Source organism: Apus apus, chromosome 23, assembly GCF_020740795.1.
Source record: "Apus apus isolate bApuApu2 chromosome 23, bApuApu2.pri.cur, whole genome shotgun sequence".
In the NCBI taxonomy this organism is placed as follows: Eukaryota; Metazoa; Chordata; class Aves; order Apodiformes; family Apodidae; genus Apus; species Apus apus.
The window spans coordinates 3,690,750-3,716,967 of record NC_067304.1 but is presented as its reverse complement, the minus strand read 5'-3'; the positions used below and the strand labels follow the sequence as shown (position 1 = coordinate 3,716,967).

The following is a 26,218-nucleotide window of genomic DNA, read 5'->3' as shown; positions in this document are numbered from 1 at the left end:
GGGTTGGAAGGGACTTCAAAAGACCATCCAGTCCAACCCCCCCTGCCAGAGCAGGATCACCTAGAGCACATCACATAGGAATGTGTCCAGGTGGGTTTGAATGTCTCCAGCAAAGGAGACTCCACAACCTCTCTGGGCAGCCTGTCCCAGGGCTCTGTCACTCTCACAGTGAGGAAGTTTTTTTTCTGATGTTTAGGTGGAACCTCCTATGTTCCAATTTGTACCCATTGCCCCTTGTCCTATCCCTAGACATCACTGAAAAAAATGCTCTTGCTCTCATCAGGAAAAGAATCATCCAGGATTTCGATGGTTGTAACAGCAAAAGATAGGAGTCTGCTCTTTGTCTTACAACATCTCAACCCATCTAGGAGGAGAACCCTATCAGGGTCAGAAGTACAAATGCACAGTTCCTGGTGTAAAGTTCATTAGCTCAATAGGTTCAGCATCAAGCTCGAGCAGTGTATGCCTGAGAATGAAAGATCTACAGCTTCCATGGGCATTAAATTGGTATACAGAGCTAAGTAAATCTGCTAACCCAAGGAGGAGTTTCCAGGGCATGCAGTTAGTGTTCCTCATGCCTCTGGTTGATGTGCTCACAGTAATAGCTGACACTTAGATTAATGTCTCCCCTCTTTCAGATAGATCATAATCTCTGTCCTAAAACAATTCAGGCAGACACTTGGCATCACTTCATAACACAGTAGCAGGGGACACTGATACAGAGAAGAGCACAGCTGTAGGAGAAGGGAGTTGCCCTGGCAGAGGAGTCTCTACCAAAAAAAGGCTTTTCCCTGTGGAGACCAAAAGAAATAAACATATTAATTTTGGAGTTTATTGACAATCACTTGCTGTCCTGGCCCCAGCAGCATGGCTCTTCAAACACTGTACAGACAACAAGGCAGAATGGGTTTACTGGGGGAGTTTAGGGAGCCAAAGCAACAGGTATTGGGTCCTCTTTAAAGCAAAATGTCTGGGGGCAGAGACTTGTCACATGTGCCTCTCTCGAGTCCTATCCCAGCCTTTGGCACCAGCCTCTCTTCTGGGAGCAGAAGGGGTCTGGATATTTGTTTCTGTAGGTTGTGCTATAGCAGTTGTACACACTGGTGGGTGCTCTGTGCAGGTAGGATGTTTTCTATCAGTGTTTACACATGCTGATTTCCTCCTCTACCCTGTGCATTAGATGGAATAACCAGGATTTTTAACCTGGTCACCACCTTACTCAGCAAAACCCTCATGCCTCCATTTCCTATTTCCCCAGTACCTTTTGTTTCTTCAACAAATTGAGCACAGCAGAAAGGAGAAGCAGCATGTCCAGCTCACTTTCCTGAGAAAACTGAAGCAAGGCAGAAAGAGGTGGCTGTCCAACAGCTCCCAGCCATACCATGCAAGAAATTTTGGATAGGAAGTGAAGAGCAACTTTTTCCCATGGGAACTACAGGGGGAGGCAAACTGAACTGAATGGAAGCCTCATAAATCAAAGACATACGCCTTTGACTCTCTACACTATAGCCCTGGGCAGCTGGTATTTATATGCCCAGTCAAGAAATTATTAAAAAAAAAAAAAAAAAAGCCACAAAATGCAGGAATTCTAAAAAATAAAATAAAATGCTGAGTTCTGAGTATCTCCTTCCATCAGCCTCAAGGTACTGTGGTAGGGGAGACTGAGGCAGGGTACATGGAGCCTGTTGGCTGAGGGCCCTGCAGAACCTTAGCCCTGCAGGGACAAACAAACTGATAGAGCTGTTTTGAGACATTCATGCTCCTCACCTCCACTCTTGGAGAGTGTAGGGGTCAGGCAGTACAATTGGCAGGGACATTTGTTTTGTTCCAGTTAGGCTAAACATGTATCCCATGTGTTTTCTTCATCAAGAAGCAGCAGCAGTATTTGCACTGCCTGCTTGAGGATTCTACATTGTTGGAGCACTTCACAGGTACTAACTAATTCATCATTAAGCTGCAGGGATGGGATTTTCCAAAGCTGTCATCATTGGCCTGTGCTGGGAGCAAAACTTGCAGCAGCTGTGATGGAAACGAAGTTAATCACACTTCAAAACAGGAAGGCTAGGGAGATGTGATTCAGTATGTATGATCTTCTCCATCTACCATCACCAAAGTACCTTCTAACTTATCACTGATTAAAAGCAGGTTATTTTCATCCAGCAACCAGTTCACACATCCCTCTAGGTGCTGTCTCCAACTGACCCTCCCTAGCTCAGAATTGAGACTCTACAATGGATTTTTCTCAGTGCCTTAGCCTAGACACCCATCACCAACTTCAGCTTGGGGTGTGGAGGCACATCTGAGGCTCTGTGTTAGCTCCCAGCACCTGCATGAATCTTCCTCTCTTTAAATGCTCCTTTTGTTTACAGGCTCTCCTGCCAGCCTGCAGTTTGCAGCAGTTGCAGTGCACTAGTGCAAAGCACCTCTCCCTCTTCCAGACACAAGTGGATTCTCTTGTTTTTATGCATCTTCCTATGCAAGGGGATCATCTGCCTGGCCTGCAGTTGTGATGGCACAGCTACCTCTGCAAGAGCAGTCAGCTCGTTCCCCCACTTTGCTGCTCTTGGTCTTCTCTGGGTGTAGGGATATGAACCTGCCAATACTTTAAGCAGCCTCTCCCTCTTGCCTGGGCATGAAAAGGCAATGCCAGAGGCTTCCTGAAGCATTATCAGTCTCTGTACCCATGCACTTGTTTGTTGTCTTTCTCCTTTTGAGGGCAGCTGGATTGTAAGAAAGCCAGGCAGGGACACAGGAGCACAAAAGAACCTTTTGCTTATCTCTGACCTTTCTGGCAGGGATGCATGTTGCAGGGTGGCCTCCAGGGCCTAGATAATGCAGAGGCTGGGATGCATGATTAGGAATTGAGGCATTGAGACACCATCTGCAAAGATCTGGTAAAGACCTGCAAGAAGAGAGAAAAAAATGTTTCCTCTGCAAAGTGCAGTGAAAAGCTGGGGTGGAAGGATGTGTGTGATGTTGTGTCCCCAGTCCAGGGAGCAGGAGGGGCTTTGCCAAAGGGTCAAGGTGTGTGATGTGTAGTGAAGGGTGTAATGAGCTGGATGCTGGAAAAGAGCAGCCCCCAACCAATGCCTGGCTCTGTGCAAGTCCCAGCCCTGCTCCACCAAATGTGGGCAGAGATGAGCAGCCCACCCCTCTGCTCACTGTACCAGCAGCTGGCTGAAGCCCCCAGTGAATGTTTGGAAGAAAATGCTGATTTGTCTTTACCTGCTTGGAAGTATATTAGGATCAGAGAAAAGGCAGCCCTGCTGCACCCCTTTGGGCACAGACTGAGAATCAAGGCTAGGAGCAAGAAAGACTTGGACTTGAGTTTTCTTCTCCCATGTCCCAAGTCATGCCCCTGATCTTTCCAGACATCATTGCTGTGAGCAGAACGACAAGGCCCAACTGGTTTCAACAAAACTGAAGCTTGCCTGGGCCTTATCTGGTGTCTGTGAAGGACTGAATCTATTTCCTATTGGAAGTGGGATTTGGGTCTCTTCCCTCGTGAGCTGCCTGCTTGTATGAGAGTTGTGGGAATGTTGGCACCATTGGTACCCTTGCCTGATCAAGTCGGTCTTAGCTGAAATGCGCCAAAGGATCGAGAATTTATGGGAAAGGGAGGACAGACAGAAGGCAGCAGGATTACATGTGGCTTGTTTCTTTAGAAAACAAAGCAAAAATTGCTGCAAGGTCTTGGGTTCATCCTGATGCAGAGCAGGAAGATTTTTGTGGGATGGGAAGAATGTTTCCTGCCCAGCTCCAGTCGGTGCCGCAGCAGCGCAGGGAGACCCGCTGTGGTAAGTCTGGGCTGCAGCCACGGGGCCTGGACAGACAGAGGGGACCACAGGGTGTGTTTATGTCCAGCAGCCTCAGTAAAAATTCCCCTTTTTGATATCACAGCCAAATCCTGCTTCCCCCACTCCGCAAAGGACAGGCAGTGCAGTATGACCTTGAGGTAAACAAGAAGGGAGATTAACTGGGCAGTATACAACATACATGCTGTAGGTAGAAAAATCACTTTCCCAGCCTCCTTGCAGAAAAACATCCTCTAAAGTTTCTTGTTTTGCTGAGGCTTCTTCTCTCAAGCTGTTTCCAGCCACGCTGTGATGGGTGGAGGGACAGATCTCACCAGCCCAGGAGCTGCACTTTCAGAACCATGTACCAGGCTGACTTGGGGCCAGCTGGGGTGGAGCCTGTGATAGTTATCTCTGTGGGCCCTTGCAAATATTACTGTTTTCCCCAGATTGTTCTAGATCCTTCTAGATCTTCAGAGCCCTGGCAGCCATTCTGGAAGCATCAGTGATAGCCATAATAAAGGAAATAACTACAAGAAACACAGAAAAAGTTAATTTAAAAAGGCAATCAGAGCTGGGTCACTAGAGCAACATTGAAGAAGGGGAGGAAAAAAAAGCCAACAACAATGTAAATTGTTTCTGAGCTCTGGGAGGTTTACTTGCCAGTATAGTCGGAGCAGTAGATATAAATATGATCATACTTAAAATAAACCATGTTAATGTAAAATATATACTAATTTAAGTATTTGATTGAGTTGTTAAGTAGTTAAAAGTTGTGGCTGCCCCCTTCCTGGAAGTGTTCAAGGCCAGGCTGGATGGGCTTGGAGCAGCCTGGTCTGGTGGAAGGTGTCCCTGCCTGTGGCAGGAGTGTTGGAACGAGATGATCTTTAAGGTCCCTTTCAAATCACTTGGTGATTCTATGAAGTACAGTTATACGTAAGTGGTTTTGCCACCACACTGGCCTTTGTGTGATAAAAAGAGTAAAGCTTTTCTCCGGATGGAGTAAATGGAGAAGCCCACCTGATTCTGAGCCAAAGCCAACCTGAATCTCTCCCCGGCATGGCTTTCCTGCCTGCACTTGCACATTTGGTAAGGCAGCTCTGCAGCCAGCCAGGTCTTGTCCCTGATCTGGCAGAAGTTCACTCGGTCAGGGCAGGAAGCACAAAGACCAACCTCTGTGCAAGGAAGGGAAGAGGCAAGGCAGAGGGAGAGCAGGACAGCCCCTTTGGCAGCAGCCCCAACTTCCACAATTTCACCCAGGAAACCAGTTGCCAGATTGTCCTTGCCCTGCTTGTGCAGGCAGTTTCTCATGCAGCTCCTTTGTCCACCTTATCTAGTGAGGCTGGCACTTCCTTGGTCTCTCCCTGTGTCCATCAGGGCAGGGGCTGCTTCTGTTCCCATCATAAGGCAAATAAAAGCTGTTGGTTCCCAACTCCTGGGGCTTGTTCCACTTCAAGCAGGCAGGCCACTTCCAAGTACATTCTGGGAGTTGTCACTATAAAAGCTAGCTGGGCTACTAAAGTCTCTAAATACTGACTGAAACTGATTAATTTACACCAAATTAATGACTACGTCCCTTTCCAAGAGTCTGATCCAGTCATTCCATTGCACAATGTCATTTTCAGGAAGAATTAAATCCTTTGCTTATGTTTGTGGACTTAAAGGTATAACCTTGTAGCACCTTTCACCTAGGATTTTTTTTTCTCCCATCTTGAAGACCTATAACACAATAAAAGCACATCATTAATGATTAATCACCTAAATATGAATGGAGCAGGCTTAGTGCCAGGTACGTGCAGGTTAAATGCATGTGCTGGAGTTCCACTTGCACACGTGTGCTCTGGAGTATCTGGCAGCAGTTCTGCTGAGCTCAATGGAAGCTTCTGTTCCTCCTTTATCTCCTTGGACTGGAGGGAAACTGAGGCATGTAGCAGCTAAGTGGTCTGCCCAGGCTACCAAGCAAGGCAGAAGAGAGCTAGGAAACTAATCCCCAAGCCTTGATACTTCATGGCTTTTTCCAATATATACTTTTTCTTTTCACTGAACATTTATCACAGATTTTTTTATTGTACTTACCTGGGTGAAGGGGATAATGCTCCTCATTCTCTCTGGGAAGCTTGTTAAGATAATAGAAATTGCAGTGCTGATGAAACCTAAGGTTCATTTAACAGTCCCTTTTCTATGCTAGAGGCCAGTATTAGCTGACTCAGGAAGGCAGAAGAGCCCCCCACAAGCAGACTAGGGATAATTTGCAAGAACCGTTACTGGTGTTGACTCTGAAGCTTGTGGTTTAGCATCTCCTCTCATGCATTTTAGAATACAAGATAAGTCTTGATATCCAGAGGCTATCCAAGCTCTTTCTGGCTTGTAATCTTCTTTAGGAATCACAAGAAGTTGGCATTGTAGGCTCCAAAGGAAGTGGCAGGAGCCAGGACTGGTTGTTAGCTGTCAAACCCCCAAAGGTCATGCTTAGGTTGGAGCACTGAGAAGAACGAGGTAGGAGTGCTCTTGCAAATGGAAAACATTTCCATGCACTGCACAGTTGTCTCTAGGAAACCTTTCAAGCACTCCCAGGCCCAGCAGTTTGCTCAGAAGACCCAGATCTCATTCCTTTCACTATGGTTGCTAGCAGAAAAGGTTAGTTGTTTTGTTTTTGGTTGGGTTTTGTTGTTTTTTCCCAAGTAGAATCTGCTCCTGGCTCCACTGAAGCTGGTCACAGCTTTTGTTCAAAAATTAAGCCCTTCCGTCTTTAGCTGTGCTTTATGCAGTCATACTCCTGCTCCTTGCCTGGGTGGGAGGGAGCTCCTGCCAACCCTGCATGCATGGGAGGGGACTGGCTGATTCCCCCAAGTGACCAAACAGCTGCATCTTGAACCAGGCAGCCAAGTAATAACTGCAAATGTGTGCACAGCTCCTCTGCCCCGAAGCGTGACCAGAGGAAAAGGGCTCCCTCCAAAACAGCAGGTGATGCATTGATGCCCTTCAGCAGCTCCAGGCCAGCCAAGGGATTGAATGGGAAAGACCTCCAGCCTCGCTGGGGCAGTGGTGGCAGGAGGAGACTCCCAGGCTCTCCTCGGTGCTTCTGTGCATGCCTGGGCACAGCCAGTGCAGAGGAAGCACCTTCCCAAGTGGGTGCTGGAGGAGAGTCTTGCCTTCTCTTCTCTCATGCCTCAGGGTGCAACCCCAGCATCTCCCAAGAGGCTGTTCCTGCTATCATCAGGCACTGAGGAGAGTCCTGTTTCAGTAGCAATTTCATCACAAGGACTACAAGGACCCAGAGTAGCTCCAGCTTCCTTGGCTAAGGCCCTTGAATTACAGGGCAATAGAAGAGATTTAAGTAGCAGTGAGGTCTGTCATCTCCCATCACCTCCAACTTGTTTACGTTCCTCTAGGGCCTCCTGGTCTTTCCTCTTCTGTAGCTACTAAGAGTTAGGTTTTTTTCTGGCAAGGAAAAGGCAAGAGCCCAGCTGACCTGGAGTCTTTTGGTAACTCTTGGAGGCAGCTGCACACTGTCTGTACTCCCCAGCCTCGATGAGGTCAAGACAGGAGCTGAAGTCATCAGTCACTGTTTCCAGGAATGAGCTGCTGCTCTGTGTGTTTGACTCTCCTCAGTTTTCAGACCATTACTGAAAGGCTGGCTCAGCCACTCCCTGTGTCTTTGCACTCATGTTTTGCACTACAGGGTCTGTCAGCTGCTGAACAGGGCAAGACAGTGGGGCTCATACAGTGCAGCCCACAGCTGAAACCAAGTCCTCCAACAGATGATGGCCAAGTTACTTCAGAGCACACAGGGCCTGGCATGTGTTCCCAGATGGGGGCTTTAAGGAGGCTGGGAGTCTCTTGTGGCCTCTATTCAGACACCCAGACCTGTATATTACACCTATGACCACAGGATTATACCTTTAAATCAAGCTGATGTTGTCTTTGAATCTTCATCATGGGCATGGAAGGGGAGGGGGCAAGTTTCTAAAAGCTCAGCTTTTGCTGAGAATAACCCAGACTCTGCTTCTTCCACCACTGCCTTGAGAACACAAAGATCTGCTGGCTGCTCAGTGCCTTTGAGAATTCAGCCCTTGATCTAGCTTTTATTTTCTTCCCTTGTCCTCTGTTTTCTTTTTCTTTCTACCCCCCTAAGCATGCATGCATCTTCCCAGTTTCTGTCTCTGCCCGGGCTGAGAAGTCAAAATCCTGTGCCAGTTTGATATTTGCCTTTTCTGAATGCAGGAAGCCCCTGGAGCTCAGGTGGGAGGAGAAACAAGTCTCTCTACTTTCCATCATGTGCACTGCTCAGAGTTCAGCCTGGGAAATTAAAGTTCCTTGGCTGGATCTGACCAGCCATCTCCTCTTGTCACCTTGCCAGCTGAGCCTCACATTTGTCACAGGATGAGCAGAGCAATGTGGTTCATCTTCCCCACTTTGCCCAGTTCTCTGCATGCTTCCTCCACTTGCTGTTTGCAGCTCTCCACCCACTCAGTTCTCCCCTGCTTGCCCTGCTGTGCTGGGTGGTAGAGATGTATCTCCTTTTCCTCTCCTTCAAGTCACATTAGCAAGTTCACCTTGGCCAGGAGAATGAGCTGGTCCAAAGCACAGGAGGAAAAGCCAAAGGAGAGACTCTGGAGATCTCTGTTGCCTGCAGAACAAAGGCAGGGGCATTCCAGGTCAGGGAACAGCAAAGCTAACACTGCTGCACCTGTCAGGACATGGTGACCTGTGTGTCCTTGTCCCCTTGTTCCTGGTGTGTTTGTTACATACTCCTGAATCCCTCCTAGGCTTTCAGCAGGCAAGGGCCATGGCTTCCTGGAGAGGTCACATCCCCTGGCACTTCTCAAGACTCCCTGCAGTGCCCCTGTGACAGCATCTGTCTGGCTGTATAAACTCTTAGGGTTCCAAAACAGCATCTCTAGTTCCAGCATCTCCAGCTGCTTCTAAAGCTGCTGGGCCAGCACCTCAGCTGTTTCCAATGGGCTTTGGCTCAAATACCTTGGGAAGGAGGGAATGTTTTTATGGTAATGACAGTTTCTAGTAGGCCTGGCAAGCCCTGCAGTGCTACTGCCTGACCCAGGCTGTGCAGATAATCAGGGGCTCTGATGATGGGGCTGTTCAGCAGTTCTGCACTTATCAGTGCCCTGAGCCTGCATGGGCACTGGCAAGGTGGCTGTGCAGCAGGGAGTCTCCCCCACCAAAGAGCCAAGAACAGTTGCAAGGTCCCTTCTTCTGCTGGGCTGTGGAAGATCACTCATGGTGGAGTGACTGCTCAGCATCTTTACAGCCCTTTATAGCAGCAGAATGTGTGTGCAAGTGAGGGATCAGTGCCTGGGGGAGGGAGCTGCCTCACCAACACCCAGCACACCTGAGTGGGACGTGGTGCTGATGTTGGGCACGTGACCTCTTCAGTTGTGGTGGGGCTGGGGCAGATGAAGCACCATGGTGGGACTTGGAAGCTGCAGGTCCCTGTCTAGGCCTGACACTTGCCTGCCAGGGAGTGATGAGCAAGTCATTTCAGTGCTCCGTGCTTCCTCATCAGTAAGGGGGGATGCTCCTGTGTTTCTTTGCAGGTCTGTTAAGCTATTCCCTGCTATCCCCTCAGTTTTTCTCCTTTGTTGTACAGTTTCAAAACACTGGTAGCAACAAGGTTCTTCATTGTGGACCAGATACCATGGATTCATCCCTGTGTCAGCAGTCACCTGGAGTAGAGCATATCCAGCTGGATTTCAGGCCCTCCACCCCTGAAGAGGGTCTGGCTCAGCTCCCAACACCTGCAGCAGGCTGTTCACTGCCCACATGTTAACACTTGTTTTGGGGGCATGGTCTGCCAGCTCACCTTATAAATAATGCTGAAGAGCTACAAAAATAAACTCAGAAGCACTCATGCCTGATTGCAGGAACCTCTTTGTTTGTCAGTTTGCAGTGGGAAGGAAGTTCATACTGAATTGCTACAGACAGGATCCTGGTGGGAGGCTGACTCTGGGGTTGCACAGCAGTAGAGCTGATTCCCTTCTGCTCAGGCTCTTGTAGTCAAGTGTGGAGAACAGTAGGACAGTATTTCCTCTCACATATACAGGGCAGGAGTGTTAAGCTGTGAACTGGCTTTTAGCAGCAGGTCTAGTTGGGATGGCTGAAGCCCAGGTCTCTAGTAGGGATAGTTGACTAGGATACACTACCATTATAAGATAAAGCCACTTAAACCACTGCTGATTTCAGATGATGATGTCTCAGAAGGCATCTTCACTGCTGTGATGCTAGGGAGGGCAGAGTGGACAGTTAGAGCAGCAGCTCCTGTGCCGTAAGGCTCAGAACACACAGGCAAAGCAGCAGGTTGGTGTTGGAAGAAATGGTTAACACATCAGGAGACTGCTGGAATCACTCCACCAGAGATCTGCCTAAATACAGTGGGAATACTGCTTGCCCAGTGGTGTGTGTGCATTCACAGAGTCTACCTCATTAGCATGTTGCTAATGTCAGTAATTATTGATGACATGAATGCAAAAGCATATGTAGATAATATCCAACTACCAGAACTGCTGGGAGAAATGCATTTGTGTTTTATTACAGCTGCTCGTGTCTTGGTGAATTTGATCTCTCTACATCTGTTGGGATATGCAGAGGTACTTGGCTGTGACAGTCACAAGAAATACAGTGACATTTGTGCCTTCAGGGAAAGGTGTTTGTCAAATACTTAGAGAAGGAGACTTGTCTTGGAAACTGCAGGATGATGGCTGTGCTGCTGTGTGGGTTGTATTTTATTTCCATTTATTAACACGGGTGTGACATTCGTCTTTGCCTGTACTTAATCACTGGGGCTTGTAGGTCCTTAAAATTTACCTCCTTTGGCTTTGCAGCTTGAACTAGAGGGACTGAGCGTGTTTCTTCACTGCCTAGGTGGGGGAGGACACAGTTAATGTGGTAAAGGAGCAAAGAGGGTGAGCTTTGAGGTGGTCCCTGGGGTCTCAGAGCAGGGGGTCTGCTATGCAGAGACACAGCTGCTGTGCTGGACACCAGAGCAGCTCAGCTCAGTGCCAACTGGCTGCGTGGGCATATTCTGGCTGATGTGGGGCTGGCACAAGATGTTTCCTTTCAGTTACACTGAGGGTGAACAAGGTGCAGCCAGCAACCTCACAGTAAAGGCAAGATCTGCCTCTGGTTCAAAGCCCCTGCAGTGTGTACTCAGCCTGTGCTGCAAGGTCACAGCCAGCCAGGTGCACCACAAGTGAGGGAAGTCAGTGGGGTATCAATCCTTTTCTTTCTACCCCCCAAAACACTTGCATGCACACAACTTAGTCCTCCTTCTCTCTGAGGAACCAAATCTAGTGCTGACTTGACTGATCTGACGAGATCCCTGCCTGCCCCTTTCTGGCACCCCAGAGCTGTCCCCCAGCATTTCCACTGCAGTGCAGGCAGTGGGGTAGTGCAACCCTTCCAAGCCCACCCTCCATCTTCTCCTGACATGATCCCCACTGCCCCTGTAAAGGGAACAAACCTAGTCTAGACTTGGGCAGAGAACTTCCCAGTCTCCATCCCCATTTACCACCTGGCCAAGCCACGTTTAAAATCCAGCCAGTCTTATCACAGCCCATCTTCTCAGCAATGCTCACTGGCTCCAGCCCCACTGCCAGGCTTCTGCTGCCTGCTTTGGGGGCCCTGGAAAATCTGGCTGGGTGCTTCCATGCAGTGAACACCGGGCATAGAGGCTTGAGGTGCTGCAAACAGCCTCACCCTATAGCAGACCCAACTTCTTGCAGCAGGAGCACCAAGCCCAAGGCTTTTCCCATCTCCCTGCTCTTCTTCCAGCTGGGCCAGTCCCCCCTCCTCATCACTTCACCAGGCAGGACTCATCCTTTCTCTAGTACAATCATGGCAAATTCCCTTTCTGCCAGCACTGCTGAGCAGCCTGAGGCTGGCTTGGACTCACTGGCTGGCAGTTTGCATTGGCACACGGGCACCAGGCTTGCCACATCAAATGAGAAACATCATGAACCAAAAATTCTTAGAAAAACCTAAACGCATCTAATCTACTGAGGAGGGTGCACAGAACACAGGCAACAAGATCAGGGCAGGGCAGGAAAAGACAAGAAGGATGGAGAAGGGAAGGGTGTTGTAAAAAGAAGAGATATTTTATATGTAAAATTTCAGGGCAGTATTTTTTAGCAATTTGCATAATTGGTGAACACAGATAATCCCCTGAAATGAACTAAATATATCACAACAGGGGGCTTTCCAAGCCCATTTTGCTTTCTGAAATTGATTGGTTTCAGCTTTGCATTTTAACTTTTTTCTATGGTTGGTCTTTCTACCTGAAACCAGCTGAATTTGGCTGGTTTCTAAAATGCCTGATTTGGGAGCAAAACTGAACATTCAGGTGGGGATGGTTCACTATGGTGTGAGTTTAGCTTAATGAAAATGTGACTTAATTTTAGATTTCCTTAGGAAAAGGGAAATAAGGCAGAAAATAGCTGCTAAAATGACAGATGTAGACAAGCTGCTTGTAATGCTTTTCATAAAAAGTCAGGTGAAACTGCATTTCCATCTCTGCTGGCTTAAATGGTGAGCTGAGACAAACTGAGCTGGCTCCCCTGGAGTCAAATCTGGCCCAGCTGCTCTGAACTGGAGACACTCCAAAGCCAGAGCTACTTCTGGAAGTTTTCTCCTCAATGATTTGCCAAAAGATGTAGTGAATGGCTTGGTAAGTGCTTGTTTACAAATGTGTCTTTTTTCATCCATTCATACCTCTTTCCAATCACTTCTTTGTTCTGTTCTGGAAGCCACCTGAGCAAAGGGCTTCCCTCCATCCAACTGTTTCATTCCTTTAATAATCTTGATTAAGGAACTCATTGTTAAATTGATATATAGCCCAGGAACAGGCACGTTCAGATACAGAAGTGATGGATAGAGCTTAAACCCAAACAGTATCAACAGTCACACTTTTATTTTTGTTTAAATAGACACTTGGCTCTAACTGTACCAAAAGCTGCTCCAATAAGGGGATTTAAGTCAATTAAAAAGCAATATTTTGACCTTTGAAGCAGCAGGCTTTCTTCTTCAGAACTCTCCTGTACATCATTACTTGGATATATCTGAGCTCTGCTGGGATTCAGTGTTCAGATGATATCACTCTGAACTAATTAGTTGTACTCAAAAGTCTGACCAAGTTAGAGGAAAGGGAATGCAGTGGTTGCCAGTAATGGGAAAAATATTAGGAAACACGTCCCCTGGGTCAAATGTTCAACTTGTGCTCAACCAAACTTCAATTCAGTGAAAGTCTTTTTTTCTAAGTTAAGAGTGAATTAGATATGAGAAAGGAGAGAGAGCCAGCTGGGGAGGGAGACAGCAGCCTTGGAGGCCAGGAATCCTCAAGGCCTGACCTGCTGGTGCTGCTCCATCTTTAGCAGCAGTTTAAGTGCAAATGATGGAGCATTAACTGGGCCATCTCCAGCAGCAGGGACTTCTGGCAAGCACAGGCTGTGACTCCAAATTGGCTCGGTGTGCCTTGCTAACCCTGATGTGCCAGAGCCCTTGTTCTTTCCTGCTGGGAATAGTTAGAATGTCTTGGGTTGGAAGGGACCTCTAAAGCTCATCTAGTCCAACCCCCCTACAATAAGCAAGGACATCTCCAACTAGACCAGATTGCTCAGAGCCCCATCAAGCCTGACCTTGAATGTCTCCAGAGATGGGGCCTCCACCACCTCTCTAGGCAACCCGTCCCAGTGATCCACCACCCTCATAGTAAAGAACTTCTTCCTAAGGTCCAACCTCAGTCTACCCTCTTCTAGCTTAAAACCATCACCCCTTTTCCCACTGTTACATGCCCTGTGAACAGCTCTTCCCCAGCCTTCTTATAGGTCCCTTTCAGGTATTGCAGTATCTCTGCTTTGGGAAAACTGAATGTGAAATATAACAGATTAGTATGTTTGAAGGGCTTTGAAATCCTCAAACCAAAGTGTGAAACACTGCCTTCACTCTTTCTCACATGCACAAAATGGTACCTGGTTTTCATTTACTTTTGGGGGATTTCCTACTGCAAATGATCTAGGTGTTTGGTCATCAGATTTGGTTTTCAAGTCCTTGGTGCACGTTAAGCAGTTTCATTTTGATGTCACTGATGACACTGTAGTCAAAGTATAACCAAGGAAAGGAGATGGCTTAGCTTTTGGTAGGCCAAAATGGGACAGAAGGTGGCTATAAAGTAGAAGACACAGAAACCAGTATAAAAAAGGTCCTGATGATGTGTGACAGTCTTTGGGGCCAGGCCCACTGCTGATGCAAAGTGCCATAGGCAAAAACCTTCCACAGCAAAGAACTTACGGACGTGCCCCTGTTGAATACCCATCCCAACAAAAGGCATTGGCCTGGACTGACCCCATGTGTGACACCAGCTGCCCATCAGAACCAGCCCTGCCTCTGCCATGGCACCTTTAAAAGCTCAGCTGCTTTTTAACTCATCATCAACATACCAAAAAAATGAGCCCCCTTTATGATTCAGCAAAGAATAACACGGCTGGTTCGAGATCCTGGAAGTCTGGAGGCCATCAGGTTCTTGAATTTTGACTCTGAGGGAATTGCCTTTTTAATCCTGCTGTGCAGTCCCCTGCCAAAGCCAGGAAGCTGACTATCTCTGGACAGCAGTCACCAAAATTTGGTTTTCCTGGAATTTTCCCTTTTCCCTCCACACACCCACAGAATAGGCTTTTCAGGATGCCTGCAGTCTGTAATTTGCCTTTCTAGCCTGATAATGTGGCTTGCAGAGCCATCGGTTTTGCCAAGTCATCATCTGGAGGGAACACTTTCTTATGCAACAGGCTTCATTTCCCCCCTCCACGGCCCAGGGTTGCCACTGAGCTCAGCTGCAGTGTCAGAACCACCCTGCAGACACTGGGAAACAGAGGAGAAAGACCATGAAGTTTGGGAAAAGGCCTGAAACTTTCAATTTCAAACGGCACAGCCCAGAAACCAGAAGGCCCAAGAACCCAGTGCTGTGGTTTCCCTTTGCCTGACTAAAGAAAATAGCTGCTGTCTATTTTTACTAAAAATGTGGGACATGAGGCCCTTCTCTTCCCCTGCACAAATGGGGGATGCTGCTTACAATGAAAGAGTGGGGGAGTGGAGCAGGGAAGGGGGGGGGGGGGGGGTCATCCCGGATTAAAACCAGCTGACTGGTCCACAGAAATCTCTCTCATAGATTCTTCAAATATTTCTTGCCCACACCACTGGAAGATTTATTTGTAAGGTGAAAGAAAGTGAGTTGGGAAAGGGATTGGGGAATTTCATCTCACCTTACAGCAATTCCTCTTTTTCACTTGAAGGCAGGGGTGGGATTGGTCTAATTTTCTCCCCCTTTTTCTACTCCAGGTCTGCACCCACCATGCTGTGTGGTGCTTTTGGGGCATTCAGCACAACAAATTCATGCTGATGGCATCATTAAAAATGTGCAATGTCTCATGGAACTTGCAGAAAATGAAAGCCAGCTGTAAGAGTGTAGATGGGATTTCAGTGTGTGAAATGTGTGTTATGTAGGTGACCTTTGTGTTCACTGTCATGAGGGGTGTTTTGAACCTCTAAACCTCTGATAAAAAAAAAAAAGATGTTTTTCATTTTCAACACACACAAAAATATCCTGAGCAAGGGAGAACAAAGACTTAAGTTTTGTTTTACTTAGGCTTACTAATTTTGTATGTTTGTTCTTCATTAAAAGACTCTTTTTAAGTGACTGAAAATACAAAAACAAATTAAAAAATAGTACTAAATGTGTCAAAATGGCACATGTACAAGTGACTTATGGGGGGAGTAGCTATTGTGGCAAATCAGTCCTTCTTTGTTCCTTAGCCTCAAAATACTTCCAAGTATATGCACTGAGCAAAGCTCCAGCAGAACCACCCAGAGGTGTTGCAGCTGAGTTTCCTTTTGTATGACCCTGCATCCCAAAAGTCTTCCATTCCTACAAATTCCATTCCCTTTTGAACAGGAGTAGCTTTATTCCCAGGATTGCAGAGAGGGATTATTGCTGTGTGCTGAATTTGGCCTTATCTCCGTGCCATTCCCTGCATGGTGCTCTCAGCCCAGCACTGCTGCCCTGTGCACCAGTGCTGGAGGAGCATGTACTGCTGAGGTGCTTCATTTCAGAGAGCAGGGAAATCCCAGTTGGCAGAGAATTATGTCATCTAGCAGAGCAAGAGCTGCTGCTGGTCTGGAATGTATTTCCCACTTCTCACATTGGTGATGATACTCATTTGGTTGTGACTCCTGCTGGCAATGCCACATTGCAGCACTGTCCTGCTGCAGAAGAGCCTTTTACAACCAGGTCATTCCAGCTGCCCATGTTGCCTTCACGACTCGTATTAGGAAGTTGCCTTTAAAATGGACCTCCTGAGCTACCTCTCTCAACTTGGGAGCTTTTGATTTGCAAGCTGGAAGGCAACCCATTCCCCCTTCCAATCAGAGAACGTGGTGTTCATTTCTTACTGTTTTCTGACTCCATCAGCACTAGCAGAGTCAGGACATGGCAGCCTTTGCAGCCAGGAACAAACATCAGAGAGTAACACGGTCAGAACTGCAGCCTGTTGTCTTCAACTTCCCATACCAGAAAGTAATTACTGCTGGGTCAATTAGCAGGAGGCTCTGGTACAATCCTATGCTGTGGAAGTGACAGTGCGAACTTCTTCCAAAGACTTTAAAATTCCTAGAGCAAGCAGCCATTCAGTGTACAATTTGCAGAGGTATTTCCAAACCATTGGTAATCATTCTGAAAAACCAGCCAAGCCTGACCAACCCTTATCTCAGCAGACACCGAGGTTGCTATCTCCCACCAGGAGTAACATGAGGGTGACTTTTGGGGAGACAGCAGGCTCAGTACGGACTGGCTCCAAATATGTCCACAGCTGATTATAGTCTTGAAAGACTTTGGTGACACAGACAAAAAAAAGCAAGAGATTACAGAATAGTTAAGGTTGGAAGGAGACCTTTAAAGGTCCATGAGCAGGGACACCTCCCACCGGGACCAGGCTGCACAAAGCCAAGATACAGAATTACTTTTAGAAATGTGTAAAGGCTGGTGTAACAGAAACCTTCCCTGCGACCCCCGGGGCTGTTGCCGTGCAGCCTGGCCGGCCTGCACAGAGCTCGGCTGCAAAGAGGGGACGGGTTCCTCCCGGGGGGGGGGGGGGGCCGCAGCGAGCGGCCGGGCCGGCCGGCCCCGCTTCCCCCCCGCCCCAACATGGCAGCAGCCCCGCAGCCGCCCCACGTGCTGCCCTCCCGCCGGCGCGCCTCTCGCCCCGCCCCCGGGGGCGTGGCCACCGGCTTCGTCTCCCCCGCGGATTGGCGGGAGGGGCCCTTTGGCCCCGCCCTCTTGGCGCGCCAGGGCGGCGGCCCCGCCCCCTGGGAGCGCGGCCAGTTCCCGGCGTCCCGCGGCGGCGGCAGCGGAGCCGGCGGGGAGGTCGCTCACCCTGCCCTGCTTCCCTGCCTGCCCCTGCCCTGCCTGCCCCCATGGAGCTGCTGTGCGTGGAAGCCGTTCCCCGTGTCCCCCGCGCCGGGCACGACCCTCACTTGCTGGGCGACCGGCGGGTTTTGCAGAACTTGCTGAGCCAGGAGGAACGCTACAGCCCCCGCGTTTCCTACTTCCAGTGCGTGCAGCGGGAGATCAAGCCCTACATGCGGAAGATGCTGGCTTTCTGGATGCTGGAGGTACGGGACCCCCGCCTTGCCGCTTCTCCCTGCCCGCACACGCTCCTTGCAGGCGTGCGCGCTCCTGCTCCGGCGGGAGGGAGCGGGCGGCGGGGGGAAGCGCGGCACAGCAGAAGCTCCCGGCCCGTCTTCGCGGGCGTCTCCTCGTGCAGGGGTGCAAGGCACAACCGAAGGGACAGGAAAGCCCTGAAATTCTGGGTCTGGGTTTGCGCCGGAGGTCAGGTCTCCGGTGTTGGGGGAGTTGTGCGTGTGGGGAGGAGGGGGCTGCACATGGAGGCGGTGGGGTGGGCAGCTCTGCGGCGTCTCTTGAGCGTTGGGGGTGCTAGAAGAGGTGATTGCTCCATGCAGGAGGAGCAGACCGCCCCCCGAACCCTCAGCCTGTGCTTCCCCCACCCTGCTGGTGTGCTGCCACGCTGCAATCAGCCCCCCTCTTTGCTCCCTGCTCCCCAAAACCTGAGAGCAGGGAGCCCCGCTGTGCAGCCGGCAGGCTCCGCGTTTCCTGAATGGGGGCTGAGAACGCCTGGTTAAAGCGGGGAAATCGTATCGCTAGCATTTACTTCCCTAAATTAAAAATGAATGCAGCTCTCTGCGGGATGCAGTTCAGCGGGGGAAATCTCATGGGCCTCTTCAGGAGATGGTCAGAGTGAACAGCCTCAATAGAGGAAAAAAAGGAAGAGCCGATTCTGCAAAGGACAAATGACGTTGGGATGGAGCCTCCCTGCTCTCCACCCCTGGTTCTGTCAAAAGAAATCATGGACATCTTGCTTTTTAAAGGGTTTGGGTGTTGTTGGATGGTTTGTTGGGTTTTTTTTCCCCAGCTATTATTGTTCTGTTTCTGCAATTCCCATTCTGAGAAGGGTGGTTAGATAAATGCTGCTGTGGAGCCTGCTCCTCTGCAGCCCTAGAGGCAGTCAAGAAGCAGATGACACTTGGCAGTTGCCATGCCCGTGTGTGTTGGTGTCCCCAGGGCTGTGACAGGCGAGGCAGTTGCTGCTGGAAGGAGGATGGTGACATTTGCTGCTGTGTGAGGAGAAACCTCAATATTTTTATTTTTTTTTTATGGTTGCGTTGAGAAAAGGAAGTTAAATATGACCAGTGTTTTGATACTGGTTGGGAGATAAGGGCAGAGGGCTGAAATGCAGAGCTCCTGGTTTCTGTTGGTGGCTGTGGTATGAGTGTGGCTGAGGGAGGAGGACTTTTGGACTCAGCCATTGATTTGGGCTGTGCCATTGTGTCTCTGGGACACTTACGGTGGAATCACCAGAAGTGGCTGTGGATCCTGCCCTATTAGGTCTGCAGCTGGAGAGATGCTGGAATTGCTCCAGAGGTCCCCAGTCCACAGAGCAGAAAATGGCAGCTTTGCTGGACAGCTGCCTGGAGGCATCCCCAACGGGGGGCATTAAAACAGGGGATAAATAAAGCAGCTTGACTTATTTGTGCACTCTTTAAGTCCTGCAACTTTCCACAGGAAGATGAAGTCTTCAGGCATTGGTCGGACTTGTTGCTGCTGTAATCCCACCAAAATCATGGGCTTGACACCTGCAGCTCATTTACTCTTTAGCACCAAGCTAAAACAGCAGCATGACCAGAAGCTTTGAAGCTGTGGTGCAGGCAGGGTCTGGGGAGTCCTGTGCTGATGAAAAACTTCCTTTTATGTTTTATTTTTGTCACTGGCTTTTGTCAGGTGTGCGAGGAGCAGAAGTGTGAGGAAGAGGTCTTCCCCCTGGCCATGAATTACGTGGATCGCTACCTGTCCTCAGTCACCATGAGGAAAAGTCACCTGCAGCTTCTGGGAGCAGTCTGCATGCTCCTGGCTTCCAAGCTGCGAGAAACCATGCCCCTGACTGTGGAGAAGCTCTGCATTTACACAGACAACTCCATCACGCCTCAGCAGCTCCTGGTAACCACCCCTCTATCTCAAAGAGCCCTCCACCTCCTCCCCAGCTTTCTTATCTCCTGCATCCTGCTGCTTGGCAGCCTACCTGCCTCTGTGCCTCCTCCTCTTGCTCCCATTTCTTCACCTTCCTCTGTGTTCCCCAACCTCTTTGCCCTCGTGGGTGTGACCTCTGTTGGTGGAGACTTTTCCACCCTGGGCAGACACTCTCTCCCTGCTGTGGGAAGTTGCTTTGGCACTTCCAGGTTGTAGAGAAAGTGCCTTAAGTGCTGATGGGCAGCGTGGAGCTGCCACCCTGAGCCTGCTCCCAGGTGCTGCTTCACTCGCCAGTGACAGCTCTGGAGAACAAAGGCTCCTGTCAGCACTGGGGCACAGGCAGAGGCTGCTGCTGGGACATGCTGCAAAGGGACATGATATGGGAGATGTATTTCCACACCAGCAGGAAAAAATGAAGCTTTAAGTGGAGCAGCAAGATGGTTGGGAGCTTTTCTGAACCTGGGATCCAGTTGTGCTGTTGAGGTGATGGAAAGGAGTGGGACCTTCCTGCTGCTCAAGTCCTGCCTTGAGTTAAAGCAGGGCTGCTTTGCCTTTCCCATCCTACACCCAGGCAGAAGCTGTGTAAGCTTTGAAAGGCAAAAGGTTTTAACATCTAATAAAAGCTCAAAGATCCCAACCTCTTGAGTTCAGCTTTGCCAATGGGGGTGGAAATTGGAGAACCCCTTGTCTTGGGGACCTTCTGTGGTGGTAGATCAGAGCCCTCAGGGGGAAACAGCCACCTTGCTTCGAGTAATAAACATCCCTGGAGACAGTTTGCCTATGAGAATTTCTCAGGGTTAGTCATCAGCTTATTAAATACCTATTTTTTGGGGGCTGGGGGGTGGGTGAGATGATCTGAGTGTGATTTGTCCCCAAGGGTGGGGAGTGAACCCACAAAACTTTCAGGTGTGAATCAAAAGGCAGTTCTGGTAACTGGGGAACTCTTGTATGAAGATGGTTTTTCCAAGTGCCAGTGAGGGCTGGGGAAAATCCCCTCACCTCCATACCCCTCTCCCTGTAGTCCTTTGTGGGTGGTTGTTGCCTTAAGTAGCACTCATGGAAAAAAGTAGGTGGATCGTTGCTGTGAGTAGTGGTGAGGGATGGGAACACACAGAGGAAACACCAGTGCTTGTTGGTCATCCTGCTGCAGGGGCTGCCACAGAATCTCTGTGTGCAAAGGCTTTCCCCCTGCCTCGTCAGTAAAGCTTCACACCTTCTCATCCAGTGATGGATTCTGTGCGGATATCTTCCCAGGACTGTCCCTTCAGAGTGATGGAGGAGCTCTGTCCAACAGGAATATGGGTTGCAGGAAGGTGAACTTACTGCCCTGCTTCACCTCTGTCACCCTCTCTGATCCAGACTTTACAAGAAGTCCTGCCCTCATCACTGCAGACTAGGGGAGATCATCACAACAAGTTCTAGTGATTTCTGCAGCCTGGACTTTGGGCTACAAGGAACTGGTCTTGGTGGGCATCTTGTGCATATCTCCCATGGATCCCCTACTGTTTTCCCACCAGGATCCTGGGTTGCTCTCAGTGCAACAGGAGGCACAGCTGGATGGTTGGCATGGATCTCTCATTGTTGTGCTCTGCCATCAAGATGCAGTTGAGGTGGACAAGAGTGGCTTTATTTTGTGGGTCAAAAGTCCCTTCTTGAGATAGCCAAAGATAGCTTTTTCTGGCAAATAGGATCCCTTTTCCATTTCCCAAGGGGATGTCCATAAGCACTTAGCAGTGCAGAGGTTTGTTCCTGGTAATGGGGCTGAGCAGAAGGCATCACAAACCAGCCTGAGTTGCTGAGGCACCTACAGATGTCTGGCCAGGAGATGCTCTGTACCCATGACCTGATGGTCATCTTGCCCTGCCTGCAACAAAACTTGTTTCAGGAGACCTTCTTTGGAGCAGATCCTGTTCCAGTCTCCCATTGCTCTCTGCTGTGAAGAGGGAGTGGAGATAAACATCTGAAGATACGTGAAGGATTTGTCTTTGCTTTGGGACCTGACAAGAGTTAATAGCTTGATTACAAAACCAGGGTGAGCTGCTGCTTTCATCCTCTGTGCTAATCGTGGCAATGTTACTTCTCTTTCACAATCTTGCAGTGGAAGAGGGTGGGGAGGGGAAGGGGAGCTTCTTCATCAAGGTTTGGACAATGGTGCATCCTGGCCTCTTCTCATGGATCAATGCCATTTCAGCTTCCAGTGTGTCCTCCCCAGCCTTTTGGAGGAAGCTGGCTCACTTTCCCAGTAGGTTTGCTTCCTTCTCTTGTTGGGATGCTTGGCACCAGCTCAGTGGTTTAGAAAGGCCACATTTGAAACAAAATCTTGATGAAGTTATTCTAGGGAGAAGGAAATGATGCAAGGAGGGACTTGTCCATTTGGAGGAAGTTGGATTTCCGTCAAGGGCGTTATCTAACCTACCTTTCTCTTTTTCTTTAATAAAGGCTTTTCTGGTCTGTGCAGGAGGGTGTTCAGCTGCTTGTACGTCTCCCTCTTCTTCCTGGTTTGCTCCTAGTACATTGTCTTGTCTCTGGAGTCTTTGATCTAGGGTCAGTTTTGCAAACTGTAAGGTGTCTCCTAGCAAAGACCATAAGCAGGATCAAGCCACTAGGTAGATAATGAAGGGACTAGCAGTGATAGCAGGACATGAGGAGTGAAAATAGGAGAGGTAAGAGCTGAGTGGAGATGTTCACAGGTGGTAGAACATTGGCTTTCCAGAAGATGTGCTTGTGTTTTACTTGTTTTACCTTCTGCTTCTTGGGTGGGCTGGAGAGATGTGACCGTTTCTGCATCTGAAGTTGGCACCTTTACCCTTGACATCCAGACCTGAGCTCTGGTCAGGGGATGGAAACAAACGTTTGCCCCAGATTTCCTATTTGCAAACGGACTTTCATGGCTGCTCATTTCTGTAGCTGTGTCTCAGCTGCTGGGTAGGGTGGGTGGCCAGCAGCACCACCAGCAGCTCTTTCCACCTTCCTTTTGAGTCAGCTCGTGAGCACAGCCTGCTCCACCTCACTGGTGTCTCCTGGAGCCTGTGACCATGTAAAGTGCTACCTTATCAACTGCAGTGACAAACCTGAGCACAACTTCCTTTTCTCCTGCTGATGGGGCTGCTGCAGTGAGGAGCTGGGCTCTGCTCCCTGCTCCTTCACCAGGGAGGTTGACACAGACCCCTTGTAGGCACAGCAGGCATGTGGGTGCTGCTGAGTGACTGTTACTGTCTGAAAAGGAGAGAAGCTGCTGTGACTGTCACATGCCAGACTGAGTTTGCAGAGCTGTAAATTGAGTCAGTCTGCTTGTCACTTGGGTCTGAGTGTGAGGGTGCAGGGGCAGAAACCAGGGTTGAGGCTGTTTCACTGCAACAAGAGATCACCTTGTCAGAGCAGGGGAGGCGATGGGAAATGGTTCCTGCTTTCCTGCATTTTCTTTTTATTTTTTTCTTTCTTTTTTGTGGGATGCAGCCAGGAGAGATCAAGGGAGCAAATTTGCAGAGGGGAAGCTCAGCTGCTGTGCAATTTCCACTCCCTTAGATGCTGGCCAGGCATGGGGAGCTCTGCCTTGGGGGATCTTGCAGAAGGGGCACCTGATGCATTCCCAGCAATGGGATGCTCAGTGGGCAGTGCTGGCAGCCTGCAGACCTTCCACGAGGAGGGTGGGCTCCACAACCTGGAGAAACAAAGGAACATTTTCCACTGTCTTCCTCTCTTTCATTAGCCAGGCTGAGACTGATTCAATTAGGTGCAAAACAAAATGCCAGGAAAAGGATGTTTGCTACACTGAGTGGTGTGGCTGTCGCAGACCTGCTCGCCTATCTCTTGCAGCCTTTTGTTCTGCTTCTTCCACAGATAAAGTGATTCAGAGAGTCTGACATGCTGCTCTGAGAGTGGGAAGTCCCCAGGGTTAGCAGGAGAGAAGCGAGGAGCCGGGTGGTTTGGCAGGAAAGAGGTTTCCCTGAGCTAAATCCTGTGAGCCGGTGACAGTCCTTGGCGCCCGTCGCCTTCAGCTGGCATCTCAAGTGCTGGCTGGGTCCTGGGATCAGGCCTTTTGTAACAAGGAGGTTTTTAAGAAGAGGATGGACCTGTGTACTTAGCTGGAAAAGAGCTGCTTTTGTGCACTGCAAACAGCTGCTGTCCCCCATCAGTCCTGGTGTGGCACCAGCCTGTCCCAGGTGAGGTCTCGCAGCGGAGCTGACTTCCACCCTGGATCTTCTTAGGACAAAATGTGTCCCAGGAGGGACAGGCTGTCTGCCACACCAGGGTGGGCATCATGTGCCTCTGGTGACTTCCAGGAGGTGGCTTGCAGTTCTGGGAAGAAAGACAAGGAACAAGAGCCCAGGTAGATGCTGAGCTGGTGTCCCCTCTGTGCTCAGGAGCTTCCCCCTCAGGTGTAGTGATCCCTGTTGGGTTTGGTTTGTGAGCAGCAATCTCCAGGTCCTCCTTTTGACCTTCTCCCTGATTCTGCAAAAGTTGGAGCTGTGGAGCTCATTGCTAGGCTTCTTCTTGCTTTTCTCCTGTGAATTTGGCTTAAAAGCCCAGCAGGACTGGCAGGCTGGCCATCCATCTGGGAGACCAGTGAGCCTGCAGAGCAAAGCACGTGGCTTTCTGGTTTGATAAGGGGGGGCTGTGAAATGGCAAATGGTGCATTTGGCTTCATAGGGAGTTTGGAGCAGGTTGAGCAACGCTGCTCATTTAAGCAACTCCAAACTGGTCTTGTTGTGTAAGGGGAAAGGGTGGGTTTAAAAGAAAAAAAAAAAAAAAAGAGAGAGAAAATTAAGATCTGCCCTAATGAAAAATCTCACTTCTTCAAATCCATCTGTTCTGGCAGCCCCTTGGCACGTCTGTGGGCAGCACTGACCTTGTCATCCTAAACTGCTTGGAAAAAGAATAGATATTCTGCTGGGTAAAACTAGGCCCTGAAATGGAGATACCTGATACAAATCCCAGTTCAGCTCTGTCCTTCCAAACCTGGAGTTTCAGCTCCTGCAAGTTGTTTTTCTTTCCCAGCACATCAGCAGGGCTGCTGTCACCCTCTGCTAGGGGTGGAGGGACATGGGGGCATCTTCTGTGGCCTTTCTGGCACACCTGGACCTTGTTGCCAAAAGTAGATTTGCTGCTGATCCAGAAAACGGAGAGAAACTGGGGGCCAGAGATCTTAGCTGTGGCTCAGGACGTGGGGGAATTAGGGAGCAGCAGAGAGGCTCAGGCTGTGAGGCGTGGGCTGCCCGAGACATTCCTGCTGGGGTGGGAAGGGAAAGGATCCTGGGAAGATGTTGCTCTTGCCTCTCCTGACACTGCTCTCAGTGGCATGGTCATACCCAGACATCACATCACAGCCACCCAGCCCAGTGAGACCAGTCTGTGGCCTCTGGGTTTGATTCAGCTGCTTCTCCACCTAAGTCACCTTGACATTGATGGTAGAGCAAGGAACTGAGTGCAGGGCTCCCAAGTGCTGTGCTAAGGCTCTAATCAGGGTGCACCCCTTAACACCTTTGTTGGATGGGTGCTTTGGTACCACCATGGTGGTCCCATCTGGTAGCACTGGGACTTGCTGGGTGGTGGCTCTGCCAAGCACTTGCCCATGGCTGCTCTCCACTTTGCTTTCTTGCTGGTGTGAGGACTCATGCCCAGAGCTGGAAGAGCCTGTGAGGGGCTGAGCAGATGAGAGGAGCAGCCTGGGCTCCTGTTGAAATCCATGGGGAAGCACCCAGCCTTCCTACCATCTGTTCCCAGCTTGCAGCCTGCACAGAGACTGGCTCATGGAAGGTACTACAGAAATCTTGGTTAGATGCTTAGAGAGAGCACCACAACTTGGGATGGAGTGTCTGGCTGTGCCCCGCTGACTAATGTCTGTCTGTCTGTCTGTCTCACTCTGCAGGATTGGGAGGTTCTAGTCCTGGAGAAGCTAAAGTGGGACCTGGTCTCAGTGATAGCAAATGATTTCTTGGCTCACATCCTCTATCACCTCCCACTGCCTAAGGACAAGATGGAGCTGGTGAAGAAACATGCACAGACTTTTATTGCCCTGTGTGCCACAGGTGGGTGCCTGCTCCCCCCAGGGTGCTGGGGAAGGTGGGCTGACCACTGCAGGCTTGAGTCAGGCTTGCTGGGTGACCTGGGGCTGGTCTCCAACCAGCTTTCTGGGGAGCTGAGTGCCTGCCTTCATTCAAATCAGAGCATTTTGCTACTCAAAGACATGTTTTCTGTCCCTGAAAAAGCAGGATAATGGTCCTGGGGGCTCCTAGGGGGTGCCTGAAAGATGCCAGGAGGGAGCAAAGCCACCGTGGCACCCCTGGTGCAGGAGGGAGTCCAGGGTAAAGGCAGGCTTGAATCAGCTTTTATAGCTTGGGTCTAAGTCACTAGACCAGCCTCATCTTCAGGACTTCTTTTGGTGAGAAAGACCCTGAGAAGCAGCCTAAGGAGGCTGTGCTGCTCAGCCTGTTTCCCACTGCTCCATCCCCATTTCTCTGCCAAGCTGGAGACACCCCTCTGCCTGGCCCTCTAGTTTTCCAGGGAAATTGCAGTCTGGAGAACTTGCCATGTGCATCCTTGCTAACAGCTGCTTCTTTCTGCCCCTTCTGTCCTTGCCCTGGCTCTAGACTACACGTTTGCCCTGTACCCTCCCTCCATGATTGCGACGGGCAGTATCGGAGCAGCGATCCACGGCCTGACCGTCTCCGCGGACAGTGTCACCGGTGAGGCCATCACTGAGCTGCTGGCCAGCATCACTGGCACTGAGGTGGTGAGTGTCCAGGGGGAAGAGCAGAGCAGTTGTGCTGCTGGATCTGGTGGAAACCCTTACTCTGTCTGCTGCTTGTTCCTCTCAAAGGGA

General features: G+C 49.8%; 1 protein-coding gene across 5 annotated transcripts in view; it reads left to right on the top strand.

Annotated features, from left to right (window-relative positions):
* Positions 1–26,218, top strand: part of CCND3 (cyclin D3) — a 44,756-nt gene that overhangs the window by 13,687 nt on the left and 4,851 nt on the right. For 4 of the 5 annotated variants that reach the window (XM_051638823.1, XM_051638824.1, XM_051638821.1 and 1 more), the window contains 3 exons: positions 19,150–19,365; positions 25,265–25,424; positions 25,986–26,128. In XM_051638823.1, the coding sequence (XP_051494783.1) occupies positions 19,195–19,365; positions 25,265–25,424; positions 25,986–26,128 (474 nt within the window). In that variant the 5' untranslated portion in view covers positions 19,150–19,194. Of the gene's footprint in view, positions 1–17,202; positions 17,466–19,149; positions 19,366–25,264; positions 25,425–25,985; positions 26,129–26,218 lie in introns of those variants that run through there. The other variant, XM_051638819.1, reaches the window with a different exon arrangement.